A 17,315-nucleotide genomic window follows, 5' to 3' on the forward strand; every position below is an offset into this window, starting at 1 on the left:
CGGATCATTGTGACACAGTGAGCACTCTCCATATGTAAATGTGCATTTGTGTGCAAAAGCCTACCGCTTGCTAATAAAGTGGCCAGTAAAATGAATCTTCCATCTGGCAACAATGTGCCAACATCATTGCCTCAAATGGTAATTAGCAATTTAGGATCAGCAGACTATCATTGTGATAACTGACAAGGAATGAATTTTTTCTAGCTTTTTGTTTGTGCCCTGTACGAAAAGCAGCTCTCGGTGGCTATAGCAGCCACTTTTTCAAAGTTGCCATCAGTTATATATCAGATTCATCATGTATCTGAACATAACTATAAAAAGCATTTGAGTCCTGGCTGCCAACAACTGAGTACTAAACAACGTTAACTCATCAGCCTTGAAAGCATCTGCCTACATTCAGGGTTACAAAGATGGTTCAACTCACAAAATGGCTTCTGAACTAACTACAGGTCTGTTGTTTTCAGTAGTCTTTGTTTTGACTCCTGCTTCAACAATTTGCAAGTGAAAATTTCACCTTCAGAGAAAATGGTGTTCTGTGCAAAACTGATGTGAAGAAGTGCAGGAAGTAACTTGTCTCTTTTCTTTCTAAAATACAGACAGTAGAACTCAGTTCAGACATGGTAAACCGCATTAAATTCCCAGAACATGTTTTTTCATGAACACTGTATATAAGAAGCATGATCCATGAGGGAGCAAGTGGATGTAGACACCTCAGAGAGATACTTAAGAAGTGAGGTTAAGATGCTCTCTGCCCAGTTCGGCCACAGATGGAGACAGACTACTGCACAGTTCTGGTCTAAGACAGCAACACGCCCATTAATATGTATCATATTGAATACACTTGTGAGAGGTAGGAATAGCTGCTGCTTTATTTCAGACAGGGAGCATAGACACACAAAGTGATATTTATTTATCAAATATGCAAGTCAGAAAGTCATCTGAACTAGATTTCTGGACCTGCAGTGCTAAGGGATATTGTCCCTTCGGTAAGATAAGGGGAAATTCCCTTGGAGACAATCTAAATCTGCCATATTAAAAACAAGTCAAATAAATAGGCTAAGGACAGGCTTGAACAGGTCTGGACCTGGATCCACATGTTGCCCTTTGAGCCTATCTCCAATTTAAAATATATCAGAGGTGCTTTGCATTTTAAAAAGTATGAACAGATAAAACACTGAGAAAATGCACCCAGGCATTGACACTAGCTGTGTACAGTGTATTCCTCAGCAGTCACTCAGAGACAAGGACTCTGATGAAGGTTTGTTGTCTTCTATGTCTGAGTCATGACTAATCAGCGCTGTGTAACATGAGCACTGATGACCCATTCTACCCGGCTTGTGTAGGAACCTCTTAAAAATACATTTCTCCATGCACTCCTTTCTTAACCAAATACTGGGATAACTTTCAACAATATCATACAGAATTCCCAATGCTTATAAATCCAACTAATGAAAAGATTCTAATGTAGCTTTTCAGCCTATTTATCTTAACATCGGTAGGAACAGATAAATCCCATATATCATACTGAGAAGTCCTGTTTGATTTGACAGCTGGAGGTGGTCCAAGTTCTTTAGATGGTATTGACTAGGTTTTACAAGGTGTCATCCTGAGCAGGAGGCCTGATTCCACATTTTGTCTGGGATCAAAAAAAGTTGATTTTTATTTCTTTGCTTGAATTAGACATATATAATATCTAGTTCTGGACACAACATCAGTATTCTTTTGTTAAAGGCTTTTGAAAGTGCTCCTGCAATCACTGTATCTCTCAGAAATTTGCGCTTCATTTTAAATCATAAATTATATGTAAAAGATGATCTCTGTGTTGCCAAGGACATTTGCCAGACCCTTCTGGCAATGACAGTTAAGGATCTATGATTCATTTCAGCTAACACAGACCTCCCATAAATAAAGACTGAAACTTCCATGGATTATGGCCACAGCGCCTTTTCGATTTATGCACTATGACACCTGGCTTTTGTGACAGATGAACCACTGGCCTCTGATTTAGACTGCACCAAAGACTGGGCAAATACCCTCCTTAGGGGCACTAAAGGGTGTATGCAACTTAGTTTTCTGCCTACTGTTAAAACAATAGAGATTAGGATCACTTTTAAAAATAACTCCTTCAATTTCTCAAATTCTTTATTCAGACTGGCTTCTTCTGTCCACTGGACCTCTTCGCAGAAAGCCCAAATTTACCTATTCAGACAGCTGGATTAGGCACCAATTTCCATCCACAATCCAGAACTCCAAGAAATCTTTGTATCTCTTCCTTGCCAGTGGAGAGAGTCAGATAAATAGTTTAAGCCTTACGATCTTCTCCCAGCACCTGCATTAATTTTTCTCCCAGATGTGTTATTCCAGTTTCACGGAATGTTGCATAGTTGCTCAGCTTTATTCTAGCAGACCCAACTCTTCTCAGGTCTGCTAAGAGCATCTAGTAATTTTTTTCAGTATTTTTCCCTTGATTGAAATGCCTTCTACATAGACTGAGTCTTCACATCAAATGCATTTTTTCACCCAGTGAAGTGCCTTTGGTGCCACACACAATACAAGCTGGAGTCCAGAGAAACAATCTCCCACCAAACAAAGGTGCTGTATGTAGAAGCAGGAAGTCTGTTTTTCTGACAGCTTCCACCAGTATCCTGCAGATATATCAAGCAGAAGCTACACAGAAAAGTAGCTAGCATACTCTTTCAAAAAATCTCTCACCAACCCTTGCAAATGTCTGCAAATTCTTCTTCAGACATCTAACTCCCCTCCAGGGGATGTATATCCTTGATCAGCTCCATGGCTTGATAGGGTTTTTAACTGAACAAGCATTACTTTCCTCTCCTTCCTAGGCACTATTTCAATTTGAATCTTTCCAGATTTGCAATTGAACTACCCCTCTAGCTGCAGAATGACCACTGTAAGCTCTGAGGTTTGTACACTCTATTTGTCCGTGTTTTTGGCATCGTGTTAGCTCATGGATCAGTGTCCAACCTAAGGCTAACACACATTCCAGTTGCTTTTGGACTGCCACCCCATGCACCTTTGACTGTGGTATTACCTACTGATCCTCTACTGAACCTCTCTGAGCTAACCTGCTCATCTTTCTTTTTGCACTATGCACGCTCTTCCCAAGCAGTGCATTCCACTTAATCATTGACATCTTTTTTCAAACATGGCACTACTTTGCTTATAACAGTGGGTATAACATCTTCTTGTGGCGGTGTTTGTGAGGCCAGCTATGAGTTTGCACATTCTGCCCAAACTGCTTTTCTTTGTGATATAATGATTTACATTTCACAGTATCACACTTCTGTTTCCCCTCCCTCCTTAAATTTCAACCAGGATTGGGTGACCTCCTCAGCTCTGCAATTCTAATTACTTCAGCTAGGACTAATTCTGCATCCCACAGTTGTCTTTTCCAAGTGTTTTGCCCCAGTTATTAGTTATGATTTGGTGTCTTAAAATGGGCTTAGTTAATGCCGAAAACTGACAAGACTGAATCTTCAGCCTTACATCAGCCTTCCGTATTTTCATTTTTTTTAATTTAAAAATGTAATCAAATGTGTTCCTTTTCAAAGAGGACTCTTCAAACTCCTGTAGTACAGCATCATAGTTGTCCTTCTCTAGCTGAGCTAACTATTAGCTACTAAAATATCAAGTGCCTCAAATGCAGCTTATCAGAAGTTTGTCTCTGTCTTACTGCCATCCTCTTCGCTAGCCCCCCACTGCTTGAGCAGAGAGAATGAATACTATTTAAGGCTTCTTGGGCTCTCCTCCACATTTTTGGAGAGGATCCAATATGGTGGGTCTTTTAACTGCTCTGTTCTTCCACTAGAAGTGGTACCATGCTGGTACCATGTTGTGCTCAGCACTGCTCAGATCCAAGAAGTGAGACAAGTGCTTGCAAAATTTTAGTGTCCGAGTTCAGACCGTTCAGCACTGTACAGCAAACTGCCTTTATAAAACAACAGTTGATGGGAATGTATTTTTTCAGAGCCTCCTAAAGGCACAGCTCTCTGAACTGTTTTCCACAAAAGGTGCTAAAATACACAGCGGGCTTAACCTAAAGCATCTTTTATCTAAACTCTGTTCTTTTCTTGACAAGCAATTGCTAAACTCGCCAGGTTGAGGCAGTGGTTTTAATACACACAATTAAAATGACTTGACTGCATTTCCAAAATCATTTTCACTTCCTATATATACCAAGAGAAGGATTCTATGCTATGTAAAACTCTGGACAATAATCACATCAGAAGTATTTATGAGTTAGGGGATACACTCTCGAGGTCTCTCTTTCTTGCACGAAAATAAGCACACAACACAAAGTACCCTTTTCACAGGTATACTTTTCACAGCTATATCTCTCAACTGAAGGGCTGTGATACTTTCACCATATTGATGTAGGTAGAATGGTACAACCAGAGTGGGTAAACAAATGCTTAGAGATTTAACATTTGCAAAATACACTTTAAAGCCTGTCAATCAAAATATTAGTGTGCTCTTGCTCATTAAAGTCAACTGCAAGCTTCGAAAAACCCACAAATAAACTGATGGACTTTACTCATGTTTTACCTGTGCGCATAAATGATCAATTTAAGCAAGGGTAGAAGAATAAAGGTAGCTCTGGCTCACTGTCTAAAGACTGCCTCTCCTTCTTCACACATTTGTCTTTATTCTGGTCTGTGATGAGGCAAGATTTACAGGACTGTGATGCCCATGTGTCTGTCTTGCTGTCTATTCCCTAGCTTCTTTTGAACCCATCAAATAATTTCCACAAATGGTAACAGAGGGTCAGAGATGCCTCAGGCATGCTACATTTCAACATAAAGAGAGACTTTCTTTTTTTGATTAGTTATAATAATAACTCAATATAATAGAAAACTAAATTTTAAATTAGTTTTCTAGACTGCTGCAGCAATTGAAACAAAAGACAACATATGTGAAACAAAGCAGTACAAACTGTACAAGTAATTCCATTAACTTTGATTGGCAAGATTCATCTATAACTGAAAATCTAACAGCTTCAGAGATCATGTTGCAATGTCAAAAGGCAAACCAAAGGCTCCCTGGGAATAACTTAGGTGCTGAAATGGTGAGGGAAAGTTAGGGAGAGTGCTGCATGGATGATATGCTTGTGCTCTGAGTCAGCCCTGGTAGAAAATGATATTCTTATCTAACCTAGTACATCATTCGTCCCACTAATGAACAGAGCAACATCAAATGGAGGGGATCAAAGGCCAATTATTTAAAGGTATTTAGATACCTAAGAAGCACACAGACATCTAATGAGACTTAGGTATACAAATACCTTGAAAATTCTGACCTTATATCTTTTGCCCCACAGAAGCAGTCAACAGTCTATTAAACAGTTATTCTCATACAGACTATTTCAGTTAAAATTATTTGAGTGCAATCATGGCTCTTCTAGCCTTTCTCCAATACGAGAGCAAGGGGATTTGCAATGGCTGAAACTGCATTAATCACCAGTCAGAATTTTCAAGTCCATAATCTGCTAACGATAGCATTAAAAGTAGCAGCAGAGACAGTAATACTTCTTATTGAGAAGAAAGATTTTCAATATAACTTGCACACGTGTGCATTTGTGGAAGATATTAAATCCCTTAAATAATACTCAAACAGCTTCTTGACAGGAAAAGATGTTTCTCTGCAGTTTTCTCTACAGGTTCCATACTTGTTGAGCAAGTAAAGGAGTTGTGAATTGTAGCAGTATTTTAACTTTTCCCTGAATTAAAAGAAACTAAACAAGGCATGGAATCACAGATTTACAAATGGCAGAGACCAGCTGTGGCAAGTAATGGAAGAAAAGCTACTCCCACCACTGCAGAGCTGGGCTGGTTCATAGCACTTAGGAAACAACAACTTAACTTGCTCCTGTCATTTAAAGATGCTGCAGGCACAGCTGAAGAGGAATCAGGACTGTCTTGACAACATAATTTTGTTCAGTTCTTGTCAGAAAATGATTATTCACTGAAACCATTTTTGTGAGTTCTTAGGTATCAGCCTGGGACGTCTGGGCAAAACTTCAGAGAAGAAAAAAGTTTCTGTGCCAACCTCCTAATGCTTAATTCCTGTGTGGTTAAGAAGTGAACTTGGGATATTAGAAAGTTTAACACCCTATTGTACTAATTAATTCATTATAAATTTAATGCAATATAAAATAGAACAATTTAATAAGAGAGCTTTAGAGAGGCTCAGAAAACACATAGGCAGTAATACAAAAGCAGAAAAGGACTTGAATTTGCAGTTATCCCATCCTAGCTGAATATCCTGACAATTAGGCTATTGATGTTTTGACAGTGTTTGTCTCTCTAAGATATTTTTTTCATTAGGTTTTGATGGACAGAAAAAAAAAAAAATCTATCTCCTGTCCCTTGGTACAAATGATCACAGTTATTCTGAGTGACCAAATAGCAACAAGAATACAAAGACTGCAGTGATTAGATGGGCATTCAGTTGGAAGTGATCAGTCTGGGAGAGTGCCTGAACACTTTTCCTAGGGATGGGAAAACGGAAAGGGAGAAGGGAAAGGGAAAAGGAAAGGGAAGAAAATTTATTGTCCTTATGATTACAGACATTTGTAAAACCAGAAACAAGGATGAACTAAAGCACTTGTCTGAAACCAAGAGGTCATCTTTATGCAGTGTTAAACCCGGTGTCCCAAAATATTATTTTTAGCATATTATTAATATATAGCAGTTGTTCTATATTATTAATATATTCATATGTATTATATATCATATATGTTACAGCATTATATATTATATATATTATTAATATACAGCAGTTACAATATTACTGCTGTTCCTGATTCACTGCTAAATACTTTTCACCTTCTGCACAGCGGTGCCTATGTGAAGAACAGCAACTCTTCAGACTGAATCCCAGAGCTAGAGTAGATGCAGAGCCTGCTGGGGCATCTCAAGCCATTTACACTGAGTGGAAAGCACGGTGCCAAACCACTGCTCTGCCCCAACACTTCCACTCCAAAGAGAGAGAGCTGTCATCTGCAGCAGCAATTTAAGGCGGCTGCTATTACGCCCTTCGTCCCAAAGCAGGACTAATCATGGCTAAGCCATCCCTTATCTGTTTACCCTTGATTCACCAATTTAGGTTTTCTTTTGCAGCCTGAAGGCTACTACAAGTATTTGTAAATGAAAGTCTCAATTTCAATGTTTCCATATGAGGCAGGAGCTAGGGTTCATCACATCTATGCTTTTCTTTGTTCTTGCCATAGGTACCAGCACACCTGACAAACAGGAAGACGTAATTACTGGGAGGGTGGCCAAGGCCTGGGGCAAAGGTCTAGAGAAGATGTGGGATTTCCATCCTGGGAGACACTCAAAACTCAATTGCACAGGGCCCTGAGCAACCTGCTCTAACCCAACCTCTTTTGAGTAGGGGATTGCACTCGAGACCTCCACGGGTCACCTAAATCACTTTATGATTTGAACTGGATGAGCATGCATGATCATATTCCTAAATGTCGATGCTATCTCCTTGCTTGACATTTCAAATAAACCACACTACACTTTCCCTACAATTTCAGCCTTTCATTAGGGTCAGCTGAAATATACCCACTATTCTGTCACGGTTTAGTCTCCGCTTTCAGCCTCATATCACATGGCTTTCTCAATTAATTATATCTTCCTCCAAGTTATTTCACGTAGGATGAAATTATCCAGGCTCACCTCAATCCCAAGAATTAACAGCTCTGGGAAGATTAACAGCTCTAGGAAAAAAGCTGGTTGCATGCTCTAATTCTGACAAGAAATGTCTTCTAGGTAGGAATTTTGTGCACAGATACTTAAAATTAGGGTAAAAACTAGAAATGTAAACTTCGACACTTTAGAATTATCTCCTGTTTTTATGGATCTATTCCTAAATCAAGCAAAGGCCACGGGAAAAATTCAAAGAACTTATTTCATCTGGATAAAGGATAAATCATCTCTGGATAAAGGATACATCATTCTCTGCTCTTTCTAAAGGACACCATTGAAAAAAAAATCTGTCCTTTAATTATACTTATAACACATATATATATTTTATATATACTTATAATCATATTATAAATATTCTTCAAATGCAAAATAATCTTCATGAGATTGGAACCACAATACAGTATAGAATCCTTGCTTAAATGGATACCATACGACTGTACAACTCCCTTAGCTGCACAAGTGCTATTCTTAATTTTATGCACTTACTTAAAAATACACTTACTTAAAAATACACTTACATATTTAACAATCAATAATCTTTAAAAATAATTACACAAACCTACCATTTAACATTGTCACTTTACTTAAAAAATAACTAATACATAATGGGAAAGATAATTAGCTGTAGTATGGTACATCCTGTTGATATATAGTGGTTCAAGAAACTCCATTTTATATTATCTTCTATGTTGTATCATACAAAGGCATATCATATTTTAAGATGCTACCAACTGAGAAAAATTTGGTTGATCTTTCGACTTTAGTATCTTCTATAAAATTTCAGAGTTTTCTTCATCTGACTATCATTTTAACGGGGAATTAATTTTTTGTACAGAATGTATTTGTTAATATTCTGCAATTCAGCACATTCCTGAGACACACTGAAGATGATGGGAAACTGGAAGGTAACTGGAGCTTCTCAGAGTGGAAGCTTGCACTCACTTCTACTGAATGATGCCAGAAGCACAAAGGAACAGACTCTTTAAGTGCTTAAAAACAAACCAACCAACCAAACCCTCCCAACCCTTCAAGAGACATCTGCTATTGTTTTATTTGAAAGGGCAACTCACGAGCGTAACTACTTTAAGTAACTGTCTCTATTTAGCACCTTGACTTTTTCCTAATTAGACACAGCAGGTATATATCCACGACCATTTGTTCTACTTGTGTATAAATAGTGCAGCATATGAAATGCCTGCCGACCTATCTACTCTTCGCATCCAGGTATAACTGATGATTGCATGCCAGAATGTTGCTAACTGCAGTATTTACCAGTAAAGACAGATACAGAATTGGCTTGACTCTGCAAAAGCTGTAGACATAAAGCTCTTGCTAAAAATCCAGTAGTGTGTCCCTAGACAGTGGATGTTCAGGACCTAATAGTATACTGGCCACTGCCCTTATCACTCTCTTGAGACACATTTATTTCAGCATTTCAGGGAAGTCTGTTAAAGATGGCACCTTCTGAATGGCCACAGTTCTCCATCTGTCCAATCTGAGACCCGAAATTTCTGACATGACTGTATCTATAGGATAGGCTGCATGTAAGAATTAGAGAGATCAGTTTTCCTGAAGAAAGAGAAACTGTCTTCTCTCCAACAGCTTACTGCACAACTGTGCTACTGCATTTCCCCATACTTGTTATTCCTACAAATCTTGTTTCAGGCAGGAGTATTACATGATTCAGGTAAAAGTGCAGGGTTACTACACATCTAACTGATGATCTAACAGGTTCAGGTAGTAGCAAAATCCTTAGTGATCAGCTGTTATCTGAAACAGAGCAATGGAAGTTGGCACATTTATGGGGGGACATCCAAAGCCTGCTTGCATGTCTCAAGTAAGACCTACTTGCAATGTGCAAGTGAACTGATAGACAGACAGGCACATACTCACAAAATCACAATGTTTCATTCAGCCACAAAATTGACGTAGGGCAACAAACTCATGTCAAAACTAGTTCAAGAAAAGCCATGGTTCTGTTATCGTCATAAAAAATCCAGTAATTACATAGAACTTCTAAATATGGGTGTAAGCTCTGGATGTACAGCCTGTGCTGCAAGATTTTGAGTTCTGGACTCCTCAAAACTGGCTTTGCTTGGATGACAATTCCAATGCTAGCATTTTGTTTTTTAAATGAGTTGAGGAATTTTTCCAAGTTAAAAAACTACAAAACTGGGAGAAAAAACACCACCGCCAAAGAATGTCTTAACGTTATCAGAGACCGCAAGGCTACAGTTGTGCTATCAGATTTCACACTGTTATTTTTTCTTAGTTACCATTAAAATTACACTGCAACCAACCCAGCTGTGTACTATTTATAGAGATCAAATCATTATAAAGACATGTTTTTGCCACAGGCAGCAGCGATGACATATTTTCCTTCATTTTTAAGCCAATTAAGAGAGAAAAACACTGTAATAACTTTTTTCTATGTTTCTCACTCTTCTTGGTGTTATAGGAAGAGCTTATTTTCATTGACTGAGGCCACAGAACATCCACAAGAAGTCTGCCAGAAAGAACGGACTTCACTATGCATTCTAAAGATCCTAAATACCATACCTTCATGTTGAGCTTTTGAGTCAGGAAATGCATGTATTTCTTATTAAATCTCTCTGTGAGAGTAGTTTTCCTCTTTCAAAATGTTTGGCCCTAGGGCTTTGACTTTTCTTGAATAACAGAAAGGAGAGGGAAAAAAGGGATCTGTGTGGGGTGAGGAAGGAACAACAAAAGGTGAGATACAGGAAGCAAAAGCTTTGCAGCATCTTCCATGCCAAGCAATCATGTTCAGGTTACAAGCTTATGTGGAAGCACCGCAAAGGATAATCTAAATGAGAGCACTGCCTGCTCTCATTGTCACACAAGCTATCCCAGACCACAGAGTGGACTGCCAGTTTATACTCAGCCCAGTGAAAGTGAGACCATCCTCGGTATTGCTGTTATGGCCAGAGCTCAGATCTGTGTTATGAGATAATGCGTAACACAAAGTCTGCCAGTTAGAAATAAACTCTGCGATACTTGGGACACCTGTAGCGTGCTACCAGTCAGCAACACAGGAATTCGCTGCAGTCCTGGTTCTGCCAACTGCTAGATATTGATCCTTTTGGCAGGCCTGATCACCCTTAAATTCAGTCATCTAAAAAGTTCAGTATCTACTCTAAGCCAGCTGTCTAGACTCTCTTGATAACTGATGAGGAGAGACAGATATCTCCTGAAGGCAATTTATCCTAATCTATGATGGGTGTCTCAGGTGGAATGAATCACCTACTGGAACTGTCTGTTTCTCTCTACTGACTAAAGATGGAAATTAGAAGAGTAAGAGTTAGGTCTAGACACCCAACTTTAAGACGATGGAGAGTCAGGGAAATGAATCCAACCCTATTTCTCTATTTGCCACATCACTAGGCACTACCCTATGGGAATAAAATGTATTTGTAAGCATTCCTTGGACTGGGAACTTGCTTTAAATCCCATATAATGTTAGGGACAATAACTTTCTCCTCAACTCCTTCTCTGTCTCTCAACACTGGTGTAATGAACCTGTGCTCTTACTGTACATGACCAATTGTTGACGCTCAGCTTCCTAAAGCGCTGATGACTTGAAGCTATACTGCAGCAGTAAGTCAAACCAGCAGAAGTTCTTAATTATCCAGCTCAAAGCACTGATTAAGAATTCTGTCACGAATGACAAATTTCACCCATCGGTCCTTTAACAAAGCAATGTATTTCACATGGAAACAAAAGAACAACCACCAGGGGAAAATATGTCAAAAAAAACCTACTTGTCCAAGAGTGCATTCCATACCACCAAGAAAATCTGCTTCCTTCAGTCCATTGTGATTGCTGCTAATGTCATGGACCTCAAACCGCAATCGCTGCACCTCTTCAAAATAGAAGTCCACCGTGAACAGCTTGGAGAAGACAGGATTTATGCAGGTTCGAATCACTTCTGTCCTGTCAACCTGCCAAAAGGAAGAGAGGTCACATAAGTGGCTTCTTTTTCTACCAGTGATGGACTACAATGAATTTCTCAAATACAGTTTGCTTACTTATCAGGAGTGACAGCTGTGACTATGGCCATGGATACTACCATTGGTATGGGTAGCAGCAGGTCCTATTTCTGTGCAGGGCTAGGCACATGCACAAGATAGGGCCAACTTCCCTTCTCTCTCCTTTCTAGCAAGCCTTATGCAGGAATTGGTAGGAACATCAGCAACTGTCCCCCGTCTCCTTTGCAGAGTGAGTGATGACTGCTCCCTCTTGAGTACATTAGTCTGTAGGGTGGCAGAATCAGGAGCTGTACACAGGCAAAACAACAAACTGTCTTGTGCTGGGGGCATACCACTAACCAATGCCTGAAAGACAATTCTAAGGACCTCACAATGACAGCTTTTAGTGGCACAATGTGTGAATGCATAAACAAATGCAAGGAGAGTAGGTGATCAACAGAGAAAGGCTGAGAGAGATCAAGTCACAACTGGCTCCACTACAGTAAAGAATCCACTAAAACACTGGGCTTATTGGAGTTCTGAGCACAGTGCCAGACTGTGAAAGATAAATTTATGTTCAAAAACATCTACAATACAATTCAGCTATGATCAGTGGAGCTACATTAAGCATGAATTTGGCCAGTAGGAATTTAAAAAGACAAAAATCTTAAATATGCTATAAGGATCCAAATAAGTTTTAACCAAATTCCTACAAGACTTCATTACATCATCAAGCTGGTCTTATTTTCCTGTTATAGCCATTTAAAATTTAATGAGAAGTCTGTGGGCAAAAAGTCTAGTATGATCAAGTTATCATGCCTCAGCAAGATAACTCCCTTCGCTTAACCACAGTAACTGAACCAGGACGTTTTTAGAGCAACTAAGACAACTGGATTTTGGAAACATGCTAATAATACAGGTGGAGTGGTATGGAGTAACTTACTTTGTGATTACCTAGACTAATAAATGGGTAAATAACTACAGAATTTTCATTTCCAGCTGTACCAATCCAGCACAATACAACAGCAGCAGAGCGATACAGTTTTAGTAAACTCAAAGGAAAAGCAATACCCTCAGTAATTACTCATTTTGGACAACTTGCATTATTAAGGAGTTGAGAACTAGATCCAAGGCAAACAACATGTTTTACAAATATATCAATTTTTCCACCTCACCAAGTTACATTACACGAATGTGATGGATTATATGCGGCATATTCCTACCTCCAAGCCTTACAACTCCTAAAGAGACACCATAAAATCCAAACTGTTATTTCTTCAAAAAAGTGCTCAGAGGGTGCTTTCCAGTTTTCTTAAAATGCAGTAGCTGGGTTTCCTATTTTGGAAATAGGCTTTTTGCTACTTTTCATGTGATGCACTATTGGTGACACTGTAAGCAATTAAATAATTTCCTTTTTCCACTCCTTTTGCCCTGGTGTAGAAAAAAGCTAATAATTCTGTATGGTTAAAGGAGCTGATCCTAAAATGAAGTAGGACTTGGGCATGTTAGTCACTGAGCAGGAGGTGGCTATTATGCCATGGAATGGACAAATTAAATTGCTCCACATAAGAGTGAGGAGATCCTTTGTCTGATTCCTGATCAGGAACATCTGTTGGAAGCAAAAAATGACAGCCGCTTGCTTCACTTCTCAGAGTTTATAGCACATTAGCCTTGGTGGTAGTTATCAGCAAGGACACAAAGAATAGAGTAAATCAAAAGCAGGAAAAAAAAAGAGCAGTTCCTGGTAGCACAGATTTATTGTAGTACTCATGAAAGGTGTCAGATTGACAGCTTTAACAGCTGAAATCCTTCAGTTAATCGTCAAACAGATGCTACCAGTCATCGAACAGATGCAAACCAGTGCTACCATTGCCGTCTCCTCACACAGCTTTGTCAGCGTGCTTTGACAATGCCGAGACAAGAACATCATGAGAAGGAAAGAAGCCTTATTTATTTAATTCAATTCTTAATCTCTTTGCTTAGACTACCCAAAAATGATGGTTCTGGTAACAGTGATGCAAAGCATAATAAGAATAATATAAGTGAGAAAGGATACCAGCTGCCTTCATTCAGATGCTCAGCTAATGTCCAAAATTTTTTTGCTGTCAAAGTGGCCTGAATTCACCACTGCTGATACAACATGAAATATTCCTTCCTTAAGACAACCAGTCAGTTCAATGGCATGTTTATAACTAATGTTCCAAACAGAGCAATTTGCAACAAGTCACTGACATCTCTTCTGAGCAGAAAGTGATTCTCTCCATTTGCAGAAGAGTGGTCACTTTAGGAAACAGTGCATCAACGGATTCAATAAACAAAACATTTAAATGATCTGTTTTAAACTCTTCTTTATAGCCATACTTTAATTTAGTTCAATCTCCTAAACTCATTCCTTGTAAAAGTATAAACTGTTAATCTAATGGCAATCAAGTAAAACCAGCTTTACTGGTGTGGCAGATCTTCTCAGGAACTAACTAAAGTTTCTCTGTCATTCCTCCTCCTCATCTCCAATGTCCTGCAGCTGGAATGTGGGGAAATGGTTCTCTTCACTCCAGTGTGAAATGTGGCAAGATTTAGACTTGTGCTCAACATGGGTAAAATACATGACTGCTCAAGGGAGTCAAGTGCATGAAAATGGAGGCACAGGTCTGCACATAGTGACATTAAGAATTTCAGTCGCACATAGCAACAGGACACTGTTTGCTTTTTCCAGCCTGTGATTGACTGACATCCTTCCTTTGACAGACACTGTACTGAAATAAAGCCATTACAGTGAATTTCCCCAGTCTTCACACATTATTGAGATTATACATCATGCCAGTATGTCAGAGCACTGCAGTGCATGAGAAAAATCTATATAGAAAGAAGCAATGCCAACAACCCCACAAATGGTATAAAACTCTCCATGCTTCTCTCAGCAGTTAGCAGCATACGACAGCATTAGTCCCATTAGTCTAACTTGTCTCCAGTCTGCTTTGTCAGCGTATTTCACAGTTACTCTACCTTCGGCTAGAAAGTCTAACAGGGTCCTCAGCATGGGAAGCCTGGCTTTATTTCCTCGCTTTGCTGTGCAGCAGGACTGCGCACTGATAAACAGCTGCTATGTTTCATGCCGAAGTAGTGATGAACAGACAATTCAATAAATTCACTAACTCTCAGGGAATGCTTTGGGAGAAAAGGTGCTATATAAAAACAAGACATAATCTCCATTTGAATTTTACCACTTATTAGAAGCTGCTCCTTCTCAAGTACTCCTGCTCTAATGTTTAATTTGAGAATCTTAAGGTTCTCTTACGAAGTGTGGGATGAGTGTGAAGCCTTGACAGAAACTGGTGGGAATACTATGAGATGCAGTTTCTTGCTAGCATCAAAGAGGTCACGATCTAAAATGCTGCAGACGTCAGAGAAAGGCTGACTTGTTTTTGACCCCAACAAGTCATCTGAGTACCTGCAAAACCAGCTGCATTCAAAGTAAAATCTGGTAACATGCTCCATGCTAACATGGAACACGGGCCCATGTCAGTTTGCTAAGACGTCAACCTTATACCCTATGTCCTTAATTCTGTGGCCACCCAAAATCAGTGACACTACTTCCATTAACATGGATGAAGAAGGCTCAGACCCTTGAAGAAAATACACTCCTGCTCTGCCCAGCCTCCTCAACTGAAAATTCAGAAGGTAAGAACTCAGCCTGAATGCACTCCAAAACATGATGAATAATACCAGGGACCACAACAAATCTCCATTTCTTTTTCTGAAAAGAGCTTTTAAGTCCAACAGCAGCATGCTATAAACAAGTGACAGTTTTACTTTGGGTCTTGTTACCAAAAACAAGAAGTAAAAAACACCTAGTAAACTTTCACTGACAGAGAAGTAATTCAGCAGTTAAAGTATGGGCTGAGGATCTCCTCTCTGTTCCCTACCTTCAGCTGAAAAGTGAAGCAGAGGAAAAAGCCAGCCTGAGAGGAGATTTTTTTCTTTTCCTATCAAAATTAGTAGAAGTAGAAGCTATTACACATTCAAGGGATGAACAGGGATTAGGTAGAAGCTCATTTTGTCACCTGATGTCTAAGGCTTTAAAGTGATTATAAACACTGCTTTCTCAGCATGCCCGTGGGAACCAGGAAAACAGAATTATCTACAGGATCCGAAGCTCTTCACCTCAAGGCCATGCTTCAGCATTTAACACAGATCAGCTTTGTGGAAAGCTCACTGTCGTAGATGGATAACTGGTACCTATTTGTTGTCCATCGTATTTCTGGCAAACACATAAACATGTAGCATGAAAACATTAAATTTTCAATGGCTGTTACTCAACATCTTTGAGGCAAAGAGCAGCCAAGAGTAGCCAGGAGTCAAACAGCTGTGTAGAATTCGCTATCTCCTCACCAACAGAAGATTCCTTCTAGTGATATTTTAATTGCATTCATAAAACAGCATGGGAATGCAATAGTTGATAAACCTGCCTCACGAACAAAGAAAAAACTTTGGATTGCAGAACTGTGGGCTGAGAACTTGCACAGGCGCTGCATTTCCTTAAGTGTTTTTAAAATACCAGTTGAAGAGTCATAAACATGCAAATTCAATTAAAAAGACAGAGGATGTAGGCATTCAGCCCAAAGCATATTCCCTGTGACTGTTATGTTTTCAGCAAGTTCTTAGACCATCAAAAAAACCCCCTGTTCCCTATACATTTCATAGGCCAACAGGGGATAATGAAGAGGCTGTGTTTTCAGTAGAAGCCATTATAAAATGCTGATTATATCTAGAAAAATCACATTTGTCAGCTGAGATGGCAAAAAGTACGGAGGTGAAGGGGTAGCATTACTTTTAGGCCATCTGAATTTTAACAAGACTGAAAATTTCCATGATACAGTACCTTACATGAAAATTTGTTACCAAGCAGAAAGCAATTTACACTTTGCTTGGTGGCTCCTGAGAAAGTTATTAATTTGTTTATTATTATTAACAGTGCTGTTACACCATCACATCTCTATTCCACAACTGAAAAGTTACTGCAAAGGCCACCATAATTTATAGCCCTTGTTTTTAATTGATGTTTGAAAACAATGAAGAGAAACCAATAGGTCTTTCACTCTTTCTTAGGCTAGAGAACTCAACACTCCATACATAAACGTGACAACATTGGCAAAATCCTTTAGTTGCAGCATGGCTGGAAGAGAAGCTTTTAACATGAATGGTCTGGAAATTATCTGCAAGTAGTTTCTTCTATTTATGATAGAAATACTAGATAGCTTGCAAAGGTTCAAGTCATGATCAGGCAGACCTGTTATCAAGCACTGGAAAAAATCATACATAGAAACAGCCCAGGCCTCAAGAGTCTCCCAGTCATCCCACTGAGATAATCTTTAATATATAGTATAGACAAATTCTTTGAGAAGTCCCAGGATAGAATTTGCCTTACATGCTTATACCTTTGAAAAGAACATAGAAATATTATTGTTGATAAGTATTTCCATATGGTTTATCTCAATCACTCAGAAACGCAGTAAGATACAGTAACAACAGGCACCGCACTGGAAGGCACTCGGTATTTGCACTTGAGGATCTATATCTGATCCTTGGCAAACGACAA

At 39.1% G+C, this 17,315-nt stretch overlaps 1 protein-coding gene across 1 annotated transcript in view; it reads right to left on the reverse strand.

Annotated features, from left to right (window-relative positions):
• CPNE4 (copine 4) overlaps positions 1 to 17,315 on the reverse strand; it is a 233,602-nt gene that overhangs the window by 105,199 nt on the left and 111,088 nt on the right. The window contains exon 3 of the mRNA XM_064506403.1: positions 11,513 to 11,692. Coding sequence (XP_064362473.1) covers positions 11,513 to 11,692 — 180 coding nt within the window. The remainder of the gene's footprint in view (positions 1 to 11,512; positions 11,693 to 17,315) is intronic.

Source organism: Dromaius novaehollandiae, chromosome 2 (genome assembly GCF_036370855.1).
Source record: "Dromaius novaehollandiae isolate bDroNov1 chromosome 2, bDroNov1.hap1, whole genome shotgun sequence".
NCBI classification, from domain to species: Eukaryota; Metazoa; Chordata; class Aves; order Casuariiformes; family Dromaiidae; genus Dromaius; species Dromaius novaehollandiae.